Source organism: Spermophilus citellus, assembly GCF_964194105.1.
Source record: "Spermophilus citellus genome assembly, chromosome: 6".
NCBI lineage: Eukaryota > Metazoa > Chordata > Mammalia > Rodentia > Sciuridae > Spermophilus > Spermophilus citellus.
The window spans coordinates 83115872-83135217 of NC_138187.1; the positions used below are offsets into that span (position 1 = coordinate 83115872).

The 19346-nt window shown below is 34.8% G+C and overlaps 1 protein-coding gene across 6 annotated transcripts in view; it reads left to right on the forward strand.

Moving 5' to 3' along the window:
- Positions 1-11629, forward strand: part of ACBD5 (acyl-CoA binding domain containing 5) — a gene marked incomplete at its 3' end in the record, with an annotated part of 46536 nt that extends 34907 nt beyond the window's left edge. For 4 of the 6 annotated variants that reach the window (XM_081300154.1, XM_081300152.1, XM_081300150.1 and 1 more), the window contains exons 10-13: positions 579-778; positions 6000-6044; positions 6359-6468; positions 9690-11629. In XM_081300154.1, coding sequence (XP_081156280.1) covers positions 579-778; positions 6000-6044; positions 6359-6468; positions 9690-9702 — 368 coding nt within the window. Of the gene's footprint in view, positions 1-578; positions 779-5999; positions 6045-6358; positions 6473-9689 lie in introns of those variants that run through there. The other 2 variants (XM_081300151.1, XM_081300155.1) reach the window with 1 other exon arrangement.
- Positions 11630-19346: the final 7717 nt, after the last annotated feature.

The window sequence follows — 19346 nt, forward strand, 5'->3', positions numbered from 1 at the left end:
CAAAAAAAGAATGGACAGTTGCTAGCAATATCTCATTAGTAGTTAGGTTTTAATATGTATTAAAATTGTACAATTTATAATAAGAAAAACACATTTAAATGTTTTGTGAGACAATGTAATGAAACCAAAAAGGGAAACATAACATTTATTTAATATAACTTTTAGTACTCTAGAGAAGCAATCTTCAATTTTTTTTTCAGTTTTTTTAACCTTTGTTCAAGAATTTTTTATCATGGACTCTGCACATGTATCTTGTTTGTAAATTATATGAATATAGTCACATATTAATATATGTAAAACTTAAGCAAGAAATTTTTTAAATAGGTCAGAATAAATGTTTATTTTGTGTTTTATAAAAAACATAGTTTTATATTTTTTATTTTATATGTTTATTTCTTTTATCCTAAGAGTTATTTTGTCTATTTCCTGATTGTTTCTATTCTACTTTAGAGATTTAGATCTTAAAGAAATAACAGAGGAAAATGAATAAAACATACTCTTTCTATTTTTATTTAAATACAAGCAAAATTTTAAAAAAGTTTCATTTAAAACTAACTTATTTTGCTCTCTTACAATAGGACATAGGATGCCACATTGGAGCGAAGGAACCAAAGGTGGGCAAGTGGGAAGTGGAGGTGACGGAGAACGCTGGGGCTCAGACAGAGGATCACGAGGCAGCCTCAATGAGCAGATTGCTCTAGTGCTCATGAGATTGCAGGAGGACATGCAGAATGTCCTTCAGAGACTTCAAAAACTGGAAACACTAACCGCTTCACAGGTAAGCTTCTGAATGTATTTTTTTAGTTGTTGATAGGCCTTTATAATTTTATTTATTTATATGTGGTGCTGAGAATCAAACCCAGTGCCTCACACATGCCAGGCAAGTGCACTACTGCCCAGCCACTGCCCCAGCCCAATTACTTCATTGCTTTTTTTTTTTTTAATATTTATTTTTTAGTTGAAGTTGGACACAGTATCTTATTTATTTATATGTGGTGCTGAGGATCGAACCCAGGGCTTCACACTTGCTAGGCAAATGCTCTACCGCTGAGCCACAACCCAAGCCCACTTCATTGCTTTTAAGTACAACAAATAAAAAACTAAATGAAGTGTTCTTCTGTTTGTAGATCCTGCAAAGCAGTGAATAATCTGTTTTTCAGATTTATACAAATCATACATTTTCACAATTTACCCAAATTTTAGTGATTTTTCTAAAAACTAAGAAGGATCTACTGAATACTACTTGGTATTAGAAGAATAATTGCTACTTGCATTGCAGTAGGCTTCCATTGCAAGATAAACACACTGAATATAGATACATAAACAAACTGATACCCACAGGCTTTCTAATTAACCATTGTAAGAAAAAAAAATATACATATATACACACACTTTTTTTTTTTTTTTTTTTTGGTATTGGGTATTGAACCCAGGAGTACTTTACTGCTGAGCTACATCCTCAGCCCTTTTTATTTTTTTAATTTGAGACAGTCTCTCTGCTAAATTGTGGAGTCTGATCTCAAGCTTTTGATGGCCCCTGCTTCATATAGCATCCTGAATTGCTGTGATTATAAGCCTGTGCCATCCTGCCCAGCTCATTGTGAATATCTTACCCTTTACCAAATCAGTAACTTACTCAGTGTATCATAAGGTTTCTCAATGGTATGTATCCCAAAGATTCTCAGTTATGTTTTAGTATCAGTTAGACTGTGAATCCCTAGATTTTCTATGAGCCTGCTAAAATACTATGCAAATTTTATTTGATTTTTGAGGAGGAAGGATTTGTCTTTATCAGATTCTCAACAGGATCTGTGATAAAAAAATTTAAAAATAGTGTCTCATGTGTATGATCTAGTGTTTCAGAGTCTCTTTCACATTAAAAAAAAAATAGGGCTCGGGTTGTAGCTCAGTGGTAGAGCACTTGCCTAGCATGTGTAAGACACTGGGTTCGATCCTCAGCCCCACATAAAAATAAATGAATAAAAATAAAGGTGCTGTGTCCATCTACAACTAAAAAAAATCTTTAAAAAAATAATAAAGGTTTAAGATGAGAAAATTAAACCCAGTTTATTTTTTTTATTTGTTTTTTAAAAATACTTATTTTAGTTGTCAATGGACATTTAGTTCTATTTATTTACATATATGCAGTGCTGAGAATAGAATCTAGTGCCTAACATATGCTAGACAAATGTTGTACCACTGAGCTACAACCCCAGCCCCAGCTTATTTTTTAAAATACAAAAAATAAAAAGAAAACTAAATTTGGAAAAGGAAAAAGGAATACTGCCTTAAATAAATAACATGACATTCTTATTTATATAGGTATATGTAAGTTGTTTATCAAATAAATTTTTATTTGTATCTTTCATTAGTAAGAAATTATAGTATTTTTTTTACACTTGAGAAATAAAGTATATTTAAAGTCCATGATCCCGGTACACTATTCCTAGGATAGATAATACAGAGTTATCTTAAGAGAAACCAAAAAGAGGTACTTATACAGAAAAGCCTCTGTTGTGTAGTTATTATTGAACATTATTGTTCCAGTCTGTTTTGTGCTCATTCTGTGATTTTATTTTTGTTTTTAAATTGTTTTTCATTTTGCAATTTTATTTTTAAAAGGAATATTTTGTATATATGTAATGTCTTTAATGATACTGAAATATTGCTGAAATTCTTTTGATATTATTTATAAGTTTTACTTTTTCATTGTTGTCTTTACAAACCCTATTTTTAAAAAAAGATTTGGGGTCCTGGAATTGTAGTTCAGTGATAGAGCTTATGCTTATCATATTGGAAGCCGTGGGTTCAGTCCCCGTCTTTGAGGGAAAAAAACAAAGATTTTGATATGATAAAGAACTTTTTAAAAATGTGCATAATTTACTTGGATGACTCATGAGTAGTAAATTGAAGATAGAATAGTAGTAGATCGTAGAGCTGAAGGAGACTTAGTTTAACAAACTTATTTAACAGAAAAAGAAACTAAAGTATTGGGGGGCTATATTAATTAGTGGCAGAGCAAAGTCATAGTAAGCAGTAATTACTGTCATTATGAAATGATAATGATGATAATAAAAATGATGATGATAAGACAACTTAGTTCCTCCCCTCAGGAGGCTCACAACCTTAAAGAGGACCTAATTTAAGTAATTTTCTGTTTTCATATTTCCTTTGCAATGTTTACTATAGGTTGAGTATCCCTTCTTCAAAATGCTTGGGACCCCAAGTATTACAGATTTCAGAGTTTTTTTGTAGTTTGGAATATGACCATAGACTTTTATCTGATGAGCATCCATAGTTTGGAAATCCAAAATTGGAAATGCTCCAAAATCCACAACTTTTTCAAGTTTTGTGTTGTCATTCAAAAAGGTACTCAAAAAAGTATTGGATTTTTGAGCATTTTGGATTTTAGATTTTCATATTAGCAAAGTGCTACCTATGTTGTTTGAAGTTTTTTCTTTCAAAATGAATTTCAAAAAACAAGGGGTGGAAAGCTGGGCAGAGTGGTGCATGCCTGTAATCCCAGCGATTTGTGAGGCTGAGACAGGAAGATTGCGAATTTGAAGCCAGCCTCAGCAAAATCAAGGTGCTAAGCAACTGAGTGAGACCCTGTCTCCAAATAAAATACAAAATAGAGCTTGGGATGTGGCTCAGCAGTCACGTGCCCATGAGTTCATTTCAAAACAAAACAATTGGGATTAGGAAAGGGTAGGCTAGGGGTGTAACTCAGTGGTAGAGTATTTGCCTCAGTCAGATCCCCAACACCTCAGAAGGAATAGAAAAGCCATCAGTAATCCTCTATTTTAATCTAGCAATAGAATAATAAAATATTAAACTGTGAATTTCTAACTAGAACTTACATAAAAGTTTCTTGATATATATGGATAAATATCTTTGAAGCAAAACCAAAACTATAATCTTAATTATACAAATAGTGCTGATTACTTTTTTTTTTTTTTTTTGTATTGGGGATTAAACCCCAGTGTGTTCTACCAGTTCTACCACTGAGCTATATTCCCAGCCCTTCCTTTTTTTTTTTTTTTTAATTTTGAATAGAGTCTTGCCAAGTTGCTATGGCTGGCCTCAACTTTCTGTCTTCCTGCCTCAGCCTTCTGAGTCATTAGGATTACAGACAGGTGCCATTGTGCCCAGCTAGTGCTGGTTACTTCTTAGCTGTAAGCCAAGTTCTGTTAAACAGTTCCAGTTCAACTTTAGCGTTTAATAGGTGTTTCTACTGTAATGAAGAGTAGTTATTCTGTCTGTCACTTTGGAATTTGGTCACCTGGAGTTTCATTCCAATTCATGGTGACTAATATGACGTTGGATATAAGTTATTGGATACCTAGGAGCCCAGTTTTTTAATTCTACTCTTTATTACATTTAATCTGGAGAAGTGCCATAGGTACATTTCTTGGTTGAATATTATTATGCTTAAGAGTCATTACCTTGTCTTCATTCTTTTAGCACTTGAAGTGTTCAGCTTGAGTATACTACAACTTTAACTCACCAGTGTAACACTTTAATGGTCGATAGGGACTAATGCAACATCAAGAGGCATCTAATTTAGTTGCACCTGTAAGCCATATTCATACTAGGCTACTTGAAATCACATTTTTTTAGTTGTCAATAGACCTTTATTGTATTTATTTATATGTGGTGCTGAGAATCAAACCCAGGGCTTCACACGGCTAGGCAAGCGCTCTACCACTTGAGCCCCAGCCCTAGCCCCAGCCGACCCATAAGAATTTAAAAGCCTGCTTTCCTTCTGCCCCACCTTGCTGCTATTCTATCTCACAGAACTTCATCACATTGGCCTTCTAGTTGTTCCTTGCAGTTTCCAGTAGGCTCTGTCTCACCCTGAGTCTTTGAACTTGCTTTTACTTTTACACAGAAGGCTGTTCCTTCTGTTAGCCACAATTTTGAACCTTCCTCAAACAATTTATTTAAAATGGCTTGTAAGTATGTTGCGGGTAGAACTCAGTAATAGAATGCTTGCTTATGTGCAATCTTCATCACTGCAAAAAAAGAAAAACAAAATTGCTTGCAGGCTTCAATTCTTCTGATATGTCTCATATGTCTTCCCTGTTTTATTTTTTCCTTACTGCATTTTTCACCCCAGACATGCTGTAAATTTATTACTTTATTTGTTATTATCAGTATCCCTACATTGGGATATGTTCCATTAGGGCAAGGATTTGTCATTTTGCTTCTTCCTGTACCTTTAGTGCCCAGTAGAGTGACTAGTACATAATAGATCTCAGTAAACCTTTCTTCAGGAAATGGATGATCTCATTAATCTTCATTCCCTTTATCTAAAATTATAATAAATAGAGAAAACTGGAGTAATAAGCGTCTAATAACTCTGAGGAAACTTGATTTAGACTAAGTTTCCTGAATTAATTGAAAATGTTCTGTTTAATTCATATTGCTTCTCGGGCTCAGGGTGTAGCTTACTGGTAGAGCACTTGTCAAGCACGTGTGAGCTCTTTTACAGAATTTCCCAGCACTAGGGAAAAAAAGAAATATATATCTATATATCTATACACACACACTTACTGCTTCTCACTTAATAATCTTTAATATTAACAGTTCATTTCTCATGTATATCATATATATATTTTTTGCTATAACTTGTCAGGATTTCCCCAAACAAGTCTCTGGATATTGTTTACAGTCTATTTTAATTAATAATCAAGGCTGCAGTTCTCAAATATGCTTGTAAATTGCTGGTTTGTATGGAAACAAAGGAAGTAGATAATGTAATAAGACCCTTAAAGAAGCAAGTGCTTAAATTGATTGAGGGTTTTGGCGTTTTTTGTTTGTTTTTTTGGTTTTTTTGGTGCTGGGGATTGAATCCAGAGCCTTGTGCATGCGAGGCAAGATCTTTACCAACTGAGCTATATTCCTAGCCCTAGAATTTTTTTTTAAGGACAGGAAATAGTAAAATTACCATATTTTTTCCTTTTGTCAAGCTGAGTCACTTTCATTTATATTCACAGGCAAAATCATCAACGTTGCAGACTAGTACTCAACCTTCCTCACAGGTAAGATGTTTTTTTCCTTCAAATCTAAGTAGCAGGGTTTTAAATGAGTTATAGTACATTTAGATTACATCTTGAGATCTATATAGCATTTAAGATGAATTTTATCCTTTAAAGCTTTGAAGTTAAAAAATATTTGTTTTGTTTAAGTTTGAAATGTTCCTGAAAGTTTATTTACTGAGTTTTGGCCTGAAATACAGAATATCACTTTCCCTTCACAAGGATTTTTATATTTTAAAAATTAAGAATTAAGTATGTTGTTAAGTTTATAATATAATATTTAATAGATTATTGACAAGTTTATTTTATTTTTCCAGAGACCATCTTGGTGGCCCTTTGAGATGTCTCCTGGTGCATTAACTTTTGCTGTTATATGGCCTTTTATTGCCCAGTGGTTGGTACATTTATATTATCAAAGAAGGAGAAGGTAATACTATAGTTTTATAATTTGAAATGATGCATAAATTCTTATAACTGATAGTCTTCAGCAACAACTAAGAGAATAGGTCCATTGTCATATTGAACATTCTATATTGATCCTGAGACTAAAGCTACCTTGGAAATGATATGTTGGCGATTGCTCGGTGCTTATTAAGACTAGTTTTCCCTTTGGAACATCTGATAGATTTGTATACCTATGATCTGCTCAACAAGAAAATTACTATATGCTTCTTAAGTTTTATGGCTTTATGATGTTTGTTTTGGGCCCTTTGCTAATATAAATGACAGTGGAAAGGTAAACAGATAATACTTGCTTACTTTGTATACCTTTGACAGATGGGCATTAACATTTCAGAAAAATTTCAGCCTGCTGGTTGACTGTATCTAGAATTAAGAAGTAGTTTATTATGAGGGCCAAAATTCCAATTTGGGATGATAGAAGATAACTCACATAGGTCTGAGAAATAGCTTGGAATTCCTGAATGTGCCCTGAATCTCTGTTCTGAGGTGAGAATCCTTGTGTTCCAGAAAATCTTCAATCCAAAAACTGGACACAAAAACTGAATTACTTTCTTGAGCGAATTGGCAAGGTAGACCATTACTTTGCCTTATTGATTGTGTCTTCCATGTTTCATCATCATCTCCCATTAAGTAATAATAGATGGGTAGAAAGCAATAGGGCACACTTGACACACATTTAAAAAAATCTGTGAGTTTAAATATTTATGGGTGTTTTTCCTTTTCCAAAGAACCCAGTTATAATCTATCACAGTAGGTAGGTTGAAATGCATATGAAAAGTAAGTTGCTTTCTTTTTTTTTTTTTTGGGGGGGCACTATATCCAGGGCACTTAACCACTGAGCCACATCACCAGCCCTTTTTTAAACAATATATTTTATTTAGAGACAGTGTGTTGTTGAGTTGCTCGGGGTCTCACTAAGTTGCTAAGGCTGGTTTTGAACTTGAAATCCTCCTGCTTCAGTCTCCCAAGCCGCTGGGATTACAGGAGTACACCAACAAGCCCAGACTAAGTTGATTTTTCAATAGTACTTTTACCTTTTAAGTCCATTCGTATGTTTGTTGTTTGTTTGTTTAATGGATCTTTTTTTTTTTTTTAAGTTGTAGATGGACACAATACCTTTATTTTCTTTGTTTATTTTTATATGGTGCCAGGGATTGAATCCAGTGCCTCATGCATGCTAGGCAAGCACTTTGCCACTGAGCCACAATCCCAGCCCATATTTGTTTTTTTAATTGTCAAAAAGATATAGATGTTGGGCTGAGGATAAAGCTCAGTGATAGAGCACTTGCCTAGCATCAGCAAAAGCCTGGGTTTGATCCCCAGCACCATAGAGGGGAAACAAAAGAACTATAGACTTTTAATTTAAATCTGTTTTTTGTTTTACACATTATAAATTTCTCCTATGATGTTTGGGTATAGTCCTGTTCAGTGTTTTAAATTCTAGTATCCTTGATATAGGAGGAAAAAAGAACCAAATCTTTTCTCAATAAATAGTAATGCTCAACTTAAACTATAGGTACAGTGACACTAAAGGTAGGTGTTTACATATTTTGCACTATTTCAAAATTATTTTTTTTACTGTGTTAGGGATTGAACCCAGGCCCTCACACATGCTGGGTAAGCTCTCTACCACCAAGCTACATCCCTGGACTTCAAAATTCCTTTTCATGTTTTCTTTGTAGAAGAAAGTTGGAGGGTAGAGAAATTTGGGATAGGACCAAAATCAAATAAAATTTGATTAATAGTTATCTTTTGGGGCTGGGGTTGTGGCTCATTGGTAGAGTGCTTGCCTGGCATGTGAGAGGCCCTGGACTCCATCCTCAGCACCACATTTAAAAATAAACAAACAAACAAATAAATAAATATATTGTGTCCATCTACAACTGAAAAAAATATTTAAAAAAAATAGTTATCTTACCACTTCATTAAATGTTTTAAAAAATGCCAGCACAGTGGCGCACACCTGTAATCCCAGTGGCTCGGGAGGCTGAGACAGGAGAATCATGAGTTCAAATCAGCTGCAGCTAACATTTGTGCTAGAACCTCACTCAGACAGTTTGTCTTTAAAACCACCCACATCTGTCTTTGTCCATCATTTCATTTATCCTCTTCCAGGGACCTGTTTTCTTCCTTCTGCAGGGAACTCCTGTTAGGTGAAAACTGATCTGATTATTGAAAATGTCACTCATGCCAAGAAGGTGTATATAAAAGAATTTATACAGAGCGTAAGAAGTGATCTGATTATTTAAAATCTGAGTATTTCTACAGAGAGGAATGACTAATATGAGAGTTTTAGACAGGCATCTTGAGTGCTCAGGAGGGTATGGAGGTTTTACAGCAGTGAAACATTTTGCAGAACTTAAATCATATGTGATTGTTGTGTCTTGTGCTAACAAGCCTACCCTCTCCCAGTCGCTCATTCACTCTGCTATCATTAAAACTATTGTGTTATATTTATCCAAGTTTGGGGGCTGTATGTTTCTGTTTCCATTGTCACTAAACTGAGCTCTTTTGAGCGATAAGAGACTGCCTTATTTATGTCTGAATCCAGGTGCCTGAATAGAGTCTGGAAAATAATAAATACAAATATGTGTTGAGTAAATGAATAGTCTGGGTTAATTAAGCTTTTGGTTTCACAGCTTTCCATTTTCATAAAATTATGAAATAATTCCCTTAAGTCTTGATTGCATAGTAGCCAATTGGAAAAGGATGAAATTCTAGAAGGGAAGAAAAAAGGAATGTAAATTTATTTATTGAAAACTTTTGGGCCAAGTGTGGTGGTGCATGCCTGTGATACCAGAGACTCAGGAGGCTGAGGCAGGAGGATTGCCAGTTTGGGATCAGCTTTAGCAACTTAGGAAGGCCTTAAGCAACTTAATGAGCTCTGTCTCAAAATAGAAAATAAAAAGGACTAGGGTTGTGACTCAGTGGTAAAGCACATCTGGGTTCACTCCCCAGTACCAAAAATTAAATAAAAACTTTTGATAATGTCAGTGCCTACAATTAGATCCTTCCTATTGGACTAAGTCACATGAAGTAGTTTCATGAGGATCATTTGTAATTTATGGTTTTTATCTTGAAATTGAATGTTTTTATGTTATCATCCAAGAATTTTTGATATGGATGTGTTTCATATTGGGTTGCATTTATACTCACAGGAAACTGGTTTTTACTTTCTTTTTAAAGAAAACTGAACTGAAGAAAATGATATTTTACTTAAGAAGACTGCTGGGCCTGGATGACCTCAGAATGAAATGGATTGTGGAGTTCACAAGAAAATCTTAATTTGTGATGATTACATTTCTTTTTTGTTGTCCAGTAGTTTGGTTTGTGTACATATATACATACATATTTTTTGCACTACACAAATGATAACATTTTAAGGACTAATAGTGCTGATACTTGAATAATCAATCTGAACTAGTTTATAAGTAACATATATTGTACCCTACTCTTGAACTTAAAGGACATTAAATTATTGTTTGGTAACATTTACCTGATTATCTTCCATAGAGAAATATAAGCTGCTTCCCAAGGTACAGGTCTGATAATAAGATCAGATTTATATAAGTTGGTATTTTTCATTTTCTAAGTTAAATATGAGAAAGAATGTAAACCAAGAATGAGTTTCAAATGAGGGTAAATGGATTTTATATTAGTTACTGAATTGCCATGCCAAGTAGTAGAAACTGCTGGAAGAATCTTCTCCACATTCACTTTGTGGGCTGCACATAATCTTTCTTGAGTAGTCACATCTCAGAGTTAATGTCAGGCATCATTATTAAAAATTATATCCCTTAGTTTTTACAAATGAGTTAACTAGACATAACATGATGATGGAAATTATGAAAAATGGGCTTGATGTAATAGATTTAAAAGTATATTCTGAGCCTACAGATAACCTATAAGATTTTAATTCAATCATATACATATATTCCTTTGTAATTATTTTTCTTTGAGGATATCTAGTGTATGCTTCATAGGGTGCTTTGAAATATAAAATGAAAACTTATTTATACTGTTTTTACAAAGGTAAAAAAGGAAACACATTAATATCACTTTTCTGCAACTGGTAAACTATACAGACTGGACTCTTTAACCTCTTAGTGCCTCAGTTTTTCCTTGGGGGTATAATATTTGAATATACATACTTCATTAGGGGTATTGGAAGGTTTTACAAGCTAACAGGCCATATGCTTTTTATGAATAGGCATGCTCAACCAATGAAAATTTAAGTCCCTCTATCCCACATCTCACCTTTTAGACTAAAAGGAAGACTGTAATTTAGATCCTTGAAGATTGCATTTGGAAAATCATTCTTCCTGTATACCTTACAAAACTCTACATTTAGTTAGATGTACTTTGTGCTTTAAAGATTTCTATGAATCAGAGACTTTGTAGCAGATAATTTTGAAGAATTCTGTATTGCAAGATGTTGGGATTAGCATGTGTTCAGAGTGTTTTTAATAAGAGGGAAGAAATTAGTTCAACTTTAATATACAGAGTGGTTCTTTATTTGCCTGAAGAAAAAATATGAGAATACAGTTTGCATTTCCCAAACTCATGTTCTTATTCCTTCTTTCGTATAACTTAATGTTTTTTTAGTTTTTAATCCATCTAGATTAAAACGTATCTAAAAGGATCTTCCTTTGCTTAAAAACAACAACAAAAAGAAACAACCTATCCTCTACTTATTTAGAAAAAAATGGAGAAAGTAACTGAATTATATGTAGAAATAAAGTTTAAACTTGTGGATCAGGGATTATTTAAAAAAATTAGATATCAAGTATGAAAATAAGAAAATGGTGGCTTTTTTCTTAGTATTTAAATAAATAAAATGCAAATTAAGAATGTAGGAAGTTGGGATTCATTACAAGCAGTCAGGGGTAATTAACTGCTAGGGATAACCATTTGTATCTTATTCCAAAGTCTTTATTTTATAGTTTGAAAAGCACTTTGCACACAATTCTTGTATATAAATTAATGATGTAATTATAGGGTATAGTGTTATTGTTTAATAAGAATCTCATTTTAAATTGACAGCTATGGTATTTTTTTAATGATCAACTTATTTTCTGTTTCTTTATTGTAAACTAAGTTAAAATAAAAGGTTAATGAGAAATGTTGTTACTGTTAGTGTATTGATTATATACTAAAGATTAAATGAGAATAAATAGAAGGAACTCATAAAATTACTTTTTAAATAAAGCCATGCTTATATATAATTTTATAAAAAATCAAGCTGGGATGAAATTTAACTCATTTAATCATCTAGGTGATTAGAATTAGTGACCCAGTCAAAAATCTTAGTTTAGTTCATAACATCAAATAAATAGCTTCTCACAAAGGACTTGGTGAACCCCTAAAAATAGCCATCTTGAATATATACCATCTGTTGTAGGTGGAACATGGTGAGTTTGTTTTTATTGCATATATAACTTATAATTTCATGATAGTATAAAAGTGATGTTAACTACTTGTACCACTTAAGATATCAGTGTTCTGCTGTGGCTTGACCAAATGTTTTTTGTTTTTCTCTTAGAAGCTCAGAGGTAGTAAGTCTGGGGCTGGTACTTCCACAATGCCATTATGGATATAGAGCTCACTTCCTGTCTTCTATTCTACCATATTTAGTGTGTAGCTTTTCTCTTTATTCCCAGATCTACAGTATAGGAGGACAAGTGAAGGGAAGAAGGCAATTTCCAGTTGTATTTTTCTATCTAATTAGGAAACAATTATCTTTATTGAAAGACTCATGTAGGAGACTTCTCATATCTAATTAGCTAGAACTGTATCCTCTGTCCCTTTCCTTCTTCCTTTGGAAGCTTTTCCTTTCCTACTGAAGGATTCTGTTGAGGCCGTTAAATGGAACACTGAGATATGCCCACTCCTTCCCACCCAAGCCACAGTAATGAGTATGTGACCCACACCTACCAGTTTATATCCCATTCTTCTAAGAAAAGTTATGATCTCAGGAATGGGTACAGGATCATCAGTGAGACAGTTGGAGTTAATCTTTGGGAATTACTTTGTGGAACTAGGAGAGAATATTCTTTCTCACCCCTTCTCTTTGCATTTTTTTTTTTTTTTTGCAACCGATGAACATTATTACTTTTTTTTCTTTGCAAAATGTTTTAGATCTGTTTCAGGTCCACCACAAAACTGAGTGAAAAGTTCATTGTTCCCCTACCATTCTCCCAACACCCACATACAACCTCTCCAACCATCCCCATCCCCTGGTAGAGTGGCACATTTGTTACAATCGATGAATTAACATGGACAAATGATTACATTAGGGTTCATTCTTGGTGTACATTCAGTAGGTTTTTACAAATTTAAAATGATGTGAACTCACCTTCTAATAGAATACAGTCATTTCACTACCCTAAACATCATCTGTGCAAGGCCTATTCCTACCTCTCTGCTAACCCCGGGCAAACATTGATCTTTTTACTGTCTCAATAGTCTTGCATATTTTAGATGTCATGTATTTGGAATCACCATATGTAGACTTTTCAGGCTGGCTTCGTTTTACTCAGTAATATGCACTTATGTTTGTTTTGTGTTTATTCATGGCTTAATAGCTCATGTCTTTGTATCACTGAATAATATTCCATTGTAAGGAAGTACCACAATTTATCCATTCACCTACTATAGGCATCTTGATTGTTTCCAACTTATGAATAAAGCTGTTATAAATATAACAGTTTGTGGGGCCTCAGGTGTGGCTGAGTGGTAGAGCACCTGCCTAGCCTGTGTGAGGCACTGGGTTCCATCCTCAGCACCACGTATAAATAAATAAACAAAAATGTATTGTATCCATCAACAACTAAAAATATATTAAAAAAATGTTTGTGAGCTGGGGATGTGGCTCAAGCGGTAGCACGCTCGACTGGCATGCGTGCAGCCCGGGTTCGATCCTCAGCACCACATACAAACAAAGATGTTGTGTCCGCCAATAACTAAAAAATAAATATTAAAATTCTCTCTCTCTCTTTCTCTCTCTCCCTCCCTCTCTCACTCTCTCTTTAAAAAAAAAAATGTTTGTGCAGATTTTTTTTTATTGGTTGTTCACAACATTACAAAGCTCTTGACATATCATATTTCATACATTAGATTGAAGTGGGTTATGAACCCCCAATTTTACCCCAAATGCAGATTGCAGAAACACGTCGGTTACACATCCACAATTTTACATAATGCCCTATTAGTAATTGTTGTATTCTGCTACCTTTCCTATCCCCTACTATCCCCCCTCCCCTCCCCTCCCATCTTCTCTCTCTACCCCATCTACTGTAATTCATTTCTCTCCTTGTTAATTTTCCCATTCCCCTCACAACCTCTTATATGTAATTTTGTATAGCAATGAGGGTCTCCCTTCATTTCCATGCAATTTCCCTTTTCTCTCCCTTTCCCTCCCATCTCATGTCTCTGTTTAATGTTACTCTTTTCTTCCTACTCTTCCTCCCTGCTCTGTTCATAGTTGCTCTCATTATATCAAAGAAGACATTTGGTATTTGTTTTTTAGGGATTGGCTAGCTTCACTAAGCATAATCTGCTCTAGTGCCATCCATTTCCCTGAAAATTCTATGATTTTGTCATTTTTTATTGCTGCATAGTACTCCATTGTGTATAGATGCCACATTTTTTTTATCCATTCATCTATTGAAGGGCATCTGGGTTGGTTCCACAGTCTAGCTATTGTGAATTGTGCTGCTATGAACATCGATGTGGCAGTATCCCTGTAGCATGCTCTTTTAAGGTCTTCAGGGAATAGTCCGAGAAGGGCAATAGCAGGGTCAAATGGTGGTTCCATTCCCAGCTTTCCCAGGAATCTCCATACTGCTTTCCAAATTGGCCGCACCAATTTGCAGTCCCACCAGCAATGTACAAGTGTACCCTTTTCCCCACATCCTCGCCAGCACTTGTTGTTGTTTGACTTCATAGTGGCTGCCAATCTTACTGGAGTGAGATGGTATCTTAGGGTGGTTTTGATTTGCATTTCTCTGACAGCTAGAGATGGTGAGCATTTTTTCATGTACTTGTTGATTGATTGTATATCCTCCTCTGAGAAGTGTCTGTTCAGGTCCTTGGCCCATTTGTTGATTGGGTTATTTGTTATCTTATTGTCTAATTTTTTGAGTTCTTTGTATACTCTGGATATTAGGGCTCTATCTGAAGTGTGAGGAGTAAAAATTTGTTCCCAGGATGTAGGCTCCCTATTTACCTCTCTTATTGTTTCTCTTGCTGAGAAAAAACTTTTAAGTTTAATTAAGTCCCATTTGTTTATTCTTGTTATTAACTCTTGGGCTATGGGTGTCCTATTAAGGAATTTGGAGCCCGACCCCACAATCTGTAGATCGGAGCCAACTTTTTCTTCTATCAGACGCAGAGTCTCTGGTTTGATATCAAGCTCCTTGATCCATTTTGAGTTAACTTTTGTGCATGGCGAGAGGAGGGGATTCAGTTTCAATTTGTTGCATATGGATTTCCAGTTTTCCCAACACCATTTGTTGAAGATGCTGTCCTTCCTCCATTGCATGCTTTTAGCCCCTTTATCAAATATAAGATAGTTGTAGCTTTGTGGATTAGTCTCTGTGTCCTCTATTCTATACCATTGGTCCACCCGCCTGTTTTGGTACCAGTGTTTGTGCAGATTTTTGTGTGAGCATATTTTCAACTCATTTGGGTAAATACCAAGGAGTTCGATTGCTGGATCATGTGTTAAGAGTACATTTAGTTTTTTAAGAAACTGCCAAATAATCTTCTAAAGTGGCTGTACCATTTTGTTTACACTAGCAATGAATGAGAGTATTTCTGTCAGCATTTAGTGTTATCAGTGTTTTGGATTTTAGTCGATCTGATAGGAATGTTGTGGTTTCATTGTTTTCGCATATTCTTTCTCTTTGAATTATAGTCTGCTAAGATTATATTACCCTAGGGTAATATGTCTCTTATCGTTTGGAAGAGCCTTAGATAATAAGGCCAATACTGTTATAACATAGCTTAGAGACAGGAGGACATGGTCAAGTCCCTCTATCCATTTAACTCTGTAAACAATACTAACTCTCGCTTATATTGATTAGTAAATTTGCTTTCTTGTTTAAAGTACTTAAGAAGGTTTCTGATGCTTGCTACCACTATACAGGTAGCTCCTTTTTTAAAATATTTATTTTTTAGTTGTAGTTGGACACAATACCTTTATTTTATTTATTTTTATGTGGTGCTGAGGATCAAACCCAGGGCCTGGTACATGCTAGGCGAGCGCTCTACCACTGAGCCACAACCCCAGCCCATACAGGTAGTTTTTTTATTCTGAGGACTGAGTACAAGCTCTGGAGCCAGCCTGCCACTTTCTAGCTGTACAATCACGGGAAATTAGTATGTGTTTTCAGTTTTCTCATTCATAAAATTGGTGTAATATCTCTTAGGGTGCCAGACACAGATTGGGACTTATAGATACCTTATAGAAGCTGCAGCATTTGGTCAAGGAAAGTACCAGCCTACCAGGATCCACAGGGAAGAAAGTTAGGGAATCAGCATTCCTCCTTCATTCTTTTCCCCTGGGATCTACTGCTGATGCCCTGTATTAGCCAAATCTACTGGAAGCTAGAGGAACATAGGAGTCTTTTGACATGGTTAGCATAGCAATTTTCTTGGGCACAAAGCGGACTTCAGAAGTATGGAGGTGGCTCTGGAAAGACAGGGAGATCTCCACCACAGCACTTTCTTTAATGTGCCTGATATCTCTCTTGTTTATCCTCTACACAGAGGAAAAACAACAAAACAAAAAAAACCCCTACTATTTAGCAAGGGTCAAGAAGGGATAGAAGGTATGTGCAGTTGGACAGAGGATCTTAGGATCTGCTTAAGTGGAATCCAACTAATTCAACTACTACCTTTCACCCTTAGGGATGTACCTAGTACCAACTGTTAAGTAGTGTAAGTTCAATTAATTTTTGCTTGTTTCTCATGATTCACAATGATGCAGTTAATTACTGCATTACTTAAACTAATTACCCACTTATTTACCACCTTCCAAATTGTCATTGCTTTTTTTTTTGTTGCTTTTGTTTTTTTTAAAATTGCTTTCTTATTCTGTCAGTACCTGAGGGTTACAATGTTACTATAGCTGGATAGGGATAACTAGAAAACTCAGTGGCACAAAGCAGCCATTTGGTGTGCTCATGGATTCCATGAAAGGCATAGCAGGGTTCCATATCTGAGGAAACTCAGAAGAATTGGAAACTGGCAAAGTGTGTGGGGGTATCTGTGGGTAACTATTTATGCTTTTCCTCATGGTTGTTCCAGTATGGTGGCTATCGGGCAGCAAGACTTCCTATATAACAGCTCAGGCTCCCAAAGTGCATGTCCCAGGAGAAAGCCAGGGAGAAGCTTTTTTGCCATCTTAAACTTGGCCTTGGAAGCTACGTGGAGTCATTTCCGCCACTTGACTCACTAGATGCAATTCAATGCATTTTGCCTATCTTCATAGGAAGAATAATTAAACTCTACTTTTTGTGGCAAAAGTGTAAAAGAAATTGCAGGCACCATTTTTTCTTGGAAGTCTCCAACTGATTTCTTGTATTCTTTGAGTGTCTCACAGACATTTCTACCCATCCCATTCCTCATTCTATTTTAGGGTACAATACCACAATTGACCCACTTGCTCAAGCCAGGAATTAGGTGTCAAACTTGGTTCCTTCCATTCATACCTGTAAGTTTTGATAATTCTATATCTAAATATATCTTGAATCCAGGTAGGCTGGTACATTTTACTTAGTCTTCTTTCAAATATTATCCCACACAATATACTTCAACAGTGAAAGAATAACCCATCTATGTTGGCTTGGTATTAATTGAAAAACCTGGTGTAAACAGTATGTTTGAACATATCTTCTGGACTCTGAACATGTTTGCAATTGGCTAAAACTATGACAGTTCTTTTTGGCAAATGGAATAATTATTTGACCTAAATGTCCTTCAAGGACTTTGGAACAACATGGTAAGGTTTTCAAATAATTATCATTTAGTAAACCTTTTTTTTTTGTGTGTGTGTGTGTTTGCTAAGTACTTTGTCTAGTTTTATTCTAATATGGAGAAGCCAAGATAAATAGGTAGCTTTTCAAACATTTTTTTTTTGCATTTTTTTTTTTTTACATTTAGTGGGGCTAGGAAGAAAATTATTTTCTGTTAATTAAAATTATATAGTAGTTGTTGGTGAAGAAATTTTTTTCTTAACCATCATGGGCTCTAAGTTGGGATGGCTCTCTGTAACAAAAGACATTAACAATAAAAAAGTTTTTAATGTGTGTAGTGCATGTTATGCAGGAGATACTTCAATGTAAAGTAACCCAAGGAGTGCTTAGAATTCTAATATAGGATCTTCAACAAAGAACAAATACATTTCTTTGCATGTATCTTGTAAATGACAGGACAAAAGAAAGTGATTTTAGGTTTCCAAACAGGAAAACTCTCAGAAGATAAATATAAAGGAGAAAAGAATGGAGTAAGGTTTGTTTATAGAGTCCTCTGGTACTACCTGTTGGCTAAGACTCTAGAGTTCTCTTCAGTGAAGTTGAATTTATAGCCTACCTTTAGACAGAAAAGCAAGAGGAGAGGGAGAAATCTTATTCTGTCTCCTTTAGGTCAAAAATATTTTTTTATGCCAGAGACACATTTTAGAGTGACACATTCTGATTGCCTTCAGAGTAAAAGATGCACAGATTTCCACTCATCGTAGTCAATGTTCTTTATTTCATTATTGTTGTTCCTTCATGGGTTTCTCCTTAACAAGTGTCTGAACTTACAACTCCTTGACAGTTATATATTTAGATGATAAATCACACATTCCCCCTAAATACCATGACAACATGCCTTTCCTGGTGGCAGCATCTCAGATGACTAGCTACGTTTATAACAACAAACCGTGTAACTTCCTACTCAAGGGCTTTGTCTTCTGTTGAAAATCAGCTAATTTTACATTTCTCCAATTAAGTAACATTTCAAGTCCTTGATACCTTCCTTGGGAAGCCACAAAAGTGGTTGTTTCTTAATCTGGCTCTGCTCATTCCAACTCTTCAAAGTAATCAGTATACTCCCCAACATAGAGCTGCTCCTAAATAATCTGCCTAAGGTGTCTTAATGTGGCAGAGTGATGGTTTGATCCGTTTGATTCTGCAGCCTTTTTTCTTTTCACTACTTGACAATACCATAAAACGTTGACAGGTAATTAATTCTATGCTCTCATCTAGGGTAAAAATGTATAACTCAAACTAAATGAAGTTAAAACAACTGTATTTTGAACATTTTATTACAAGGGGTAACTATGAGGAGCATTAAATCTAAGTAGTCATTACTAAAACAAGCTCAGTAAAACCTCTAGCCTGTGAATTCAATTACTTAGAAATGATTATAATGGTATATCTTTCACTGTAACTGTTTCAACTTGTATCTTTGTCAACTACATCACAGCAGGGCAAACAAACAGTAAAGCCAATGTGCAAAAAGAAAACGGGTATTTAAAAGATTATTAGCAGAAGACTTATGCTACATTTATATTTGACCTTTGCTCTTTTAGGTGTTAAGTATGCTGAAAACCTCAATGAATTTAAGATATGACTGAGCTGAATGCTTACAGTGTGTGTTGATGCTGACAGATAATTTACTTTTATAATTATATTTATTAAGCAAAATTGTATTACTATTTTAAATTTTTTTGTTTACAGTATATCACACCTAACCTTTCCAGTAGTATTAAAATAAATAAATAAATATCCTAGAGGCAAGCACCAAAAGCAGTCAAGGCAATAAAACTGTATCATTAGTAACTTGTAAACTAAA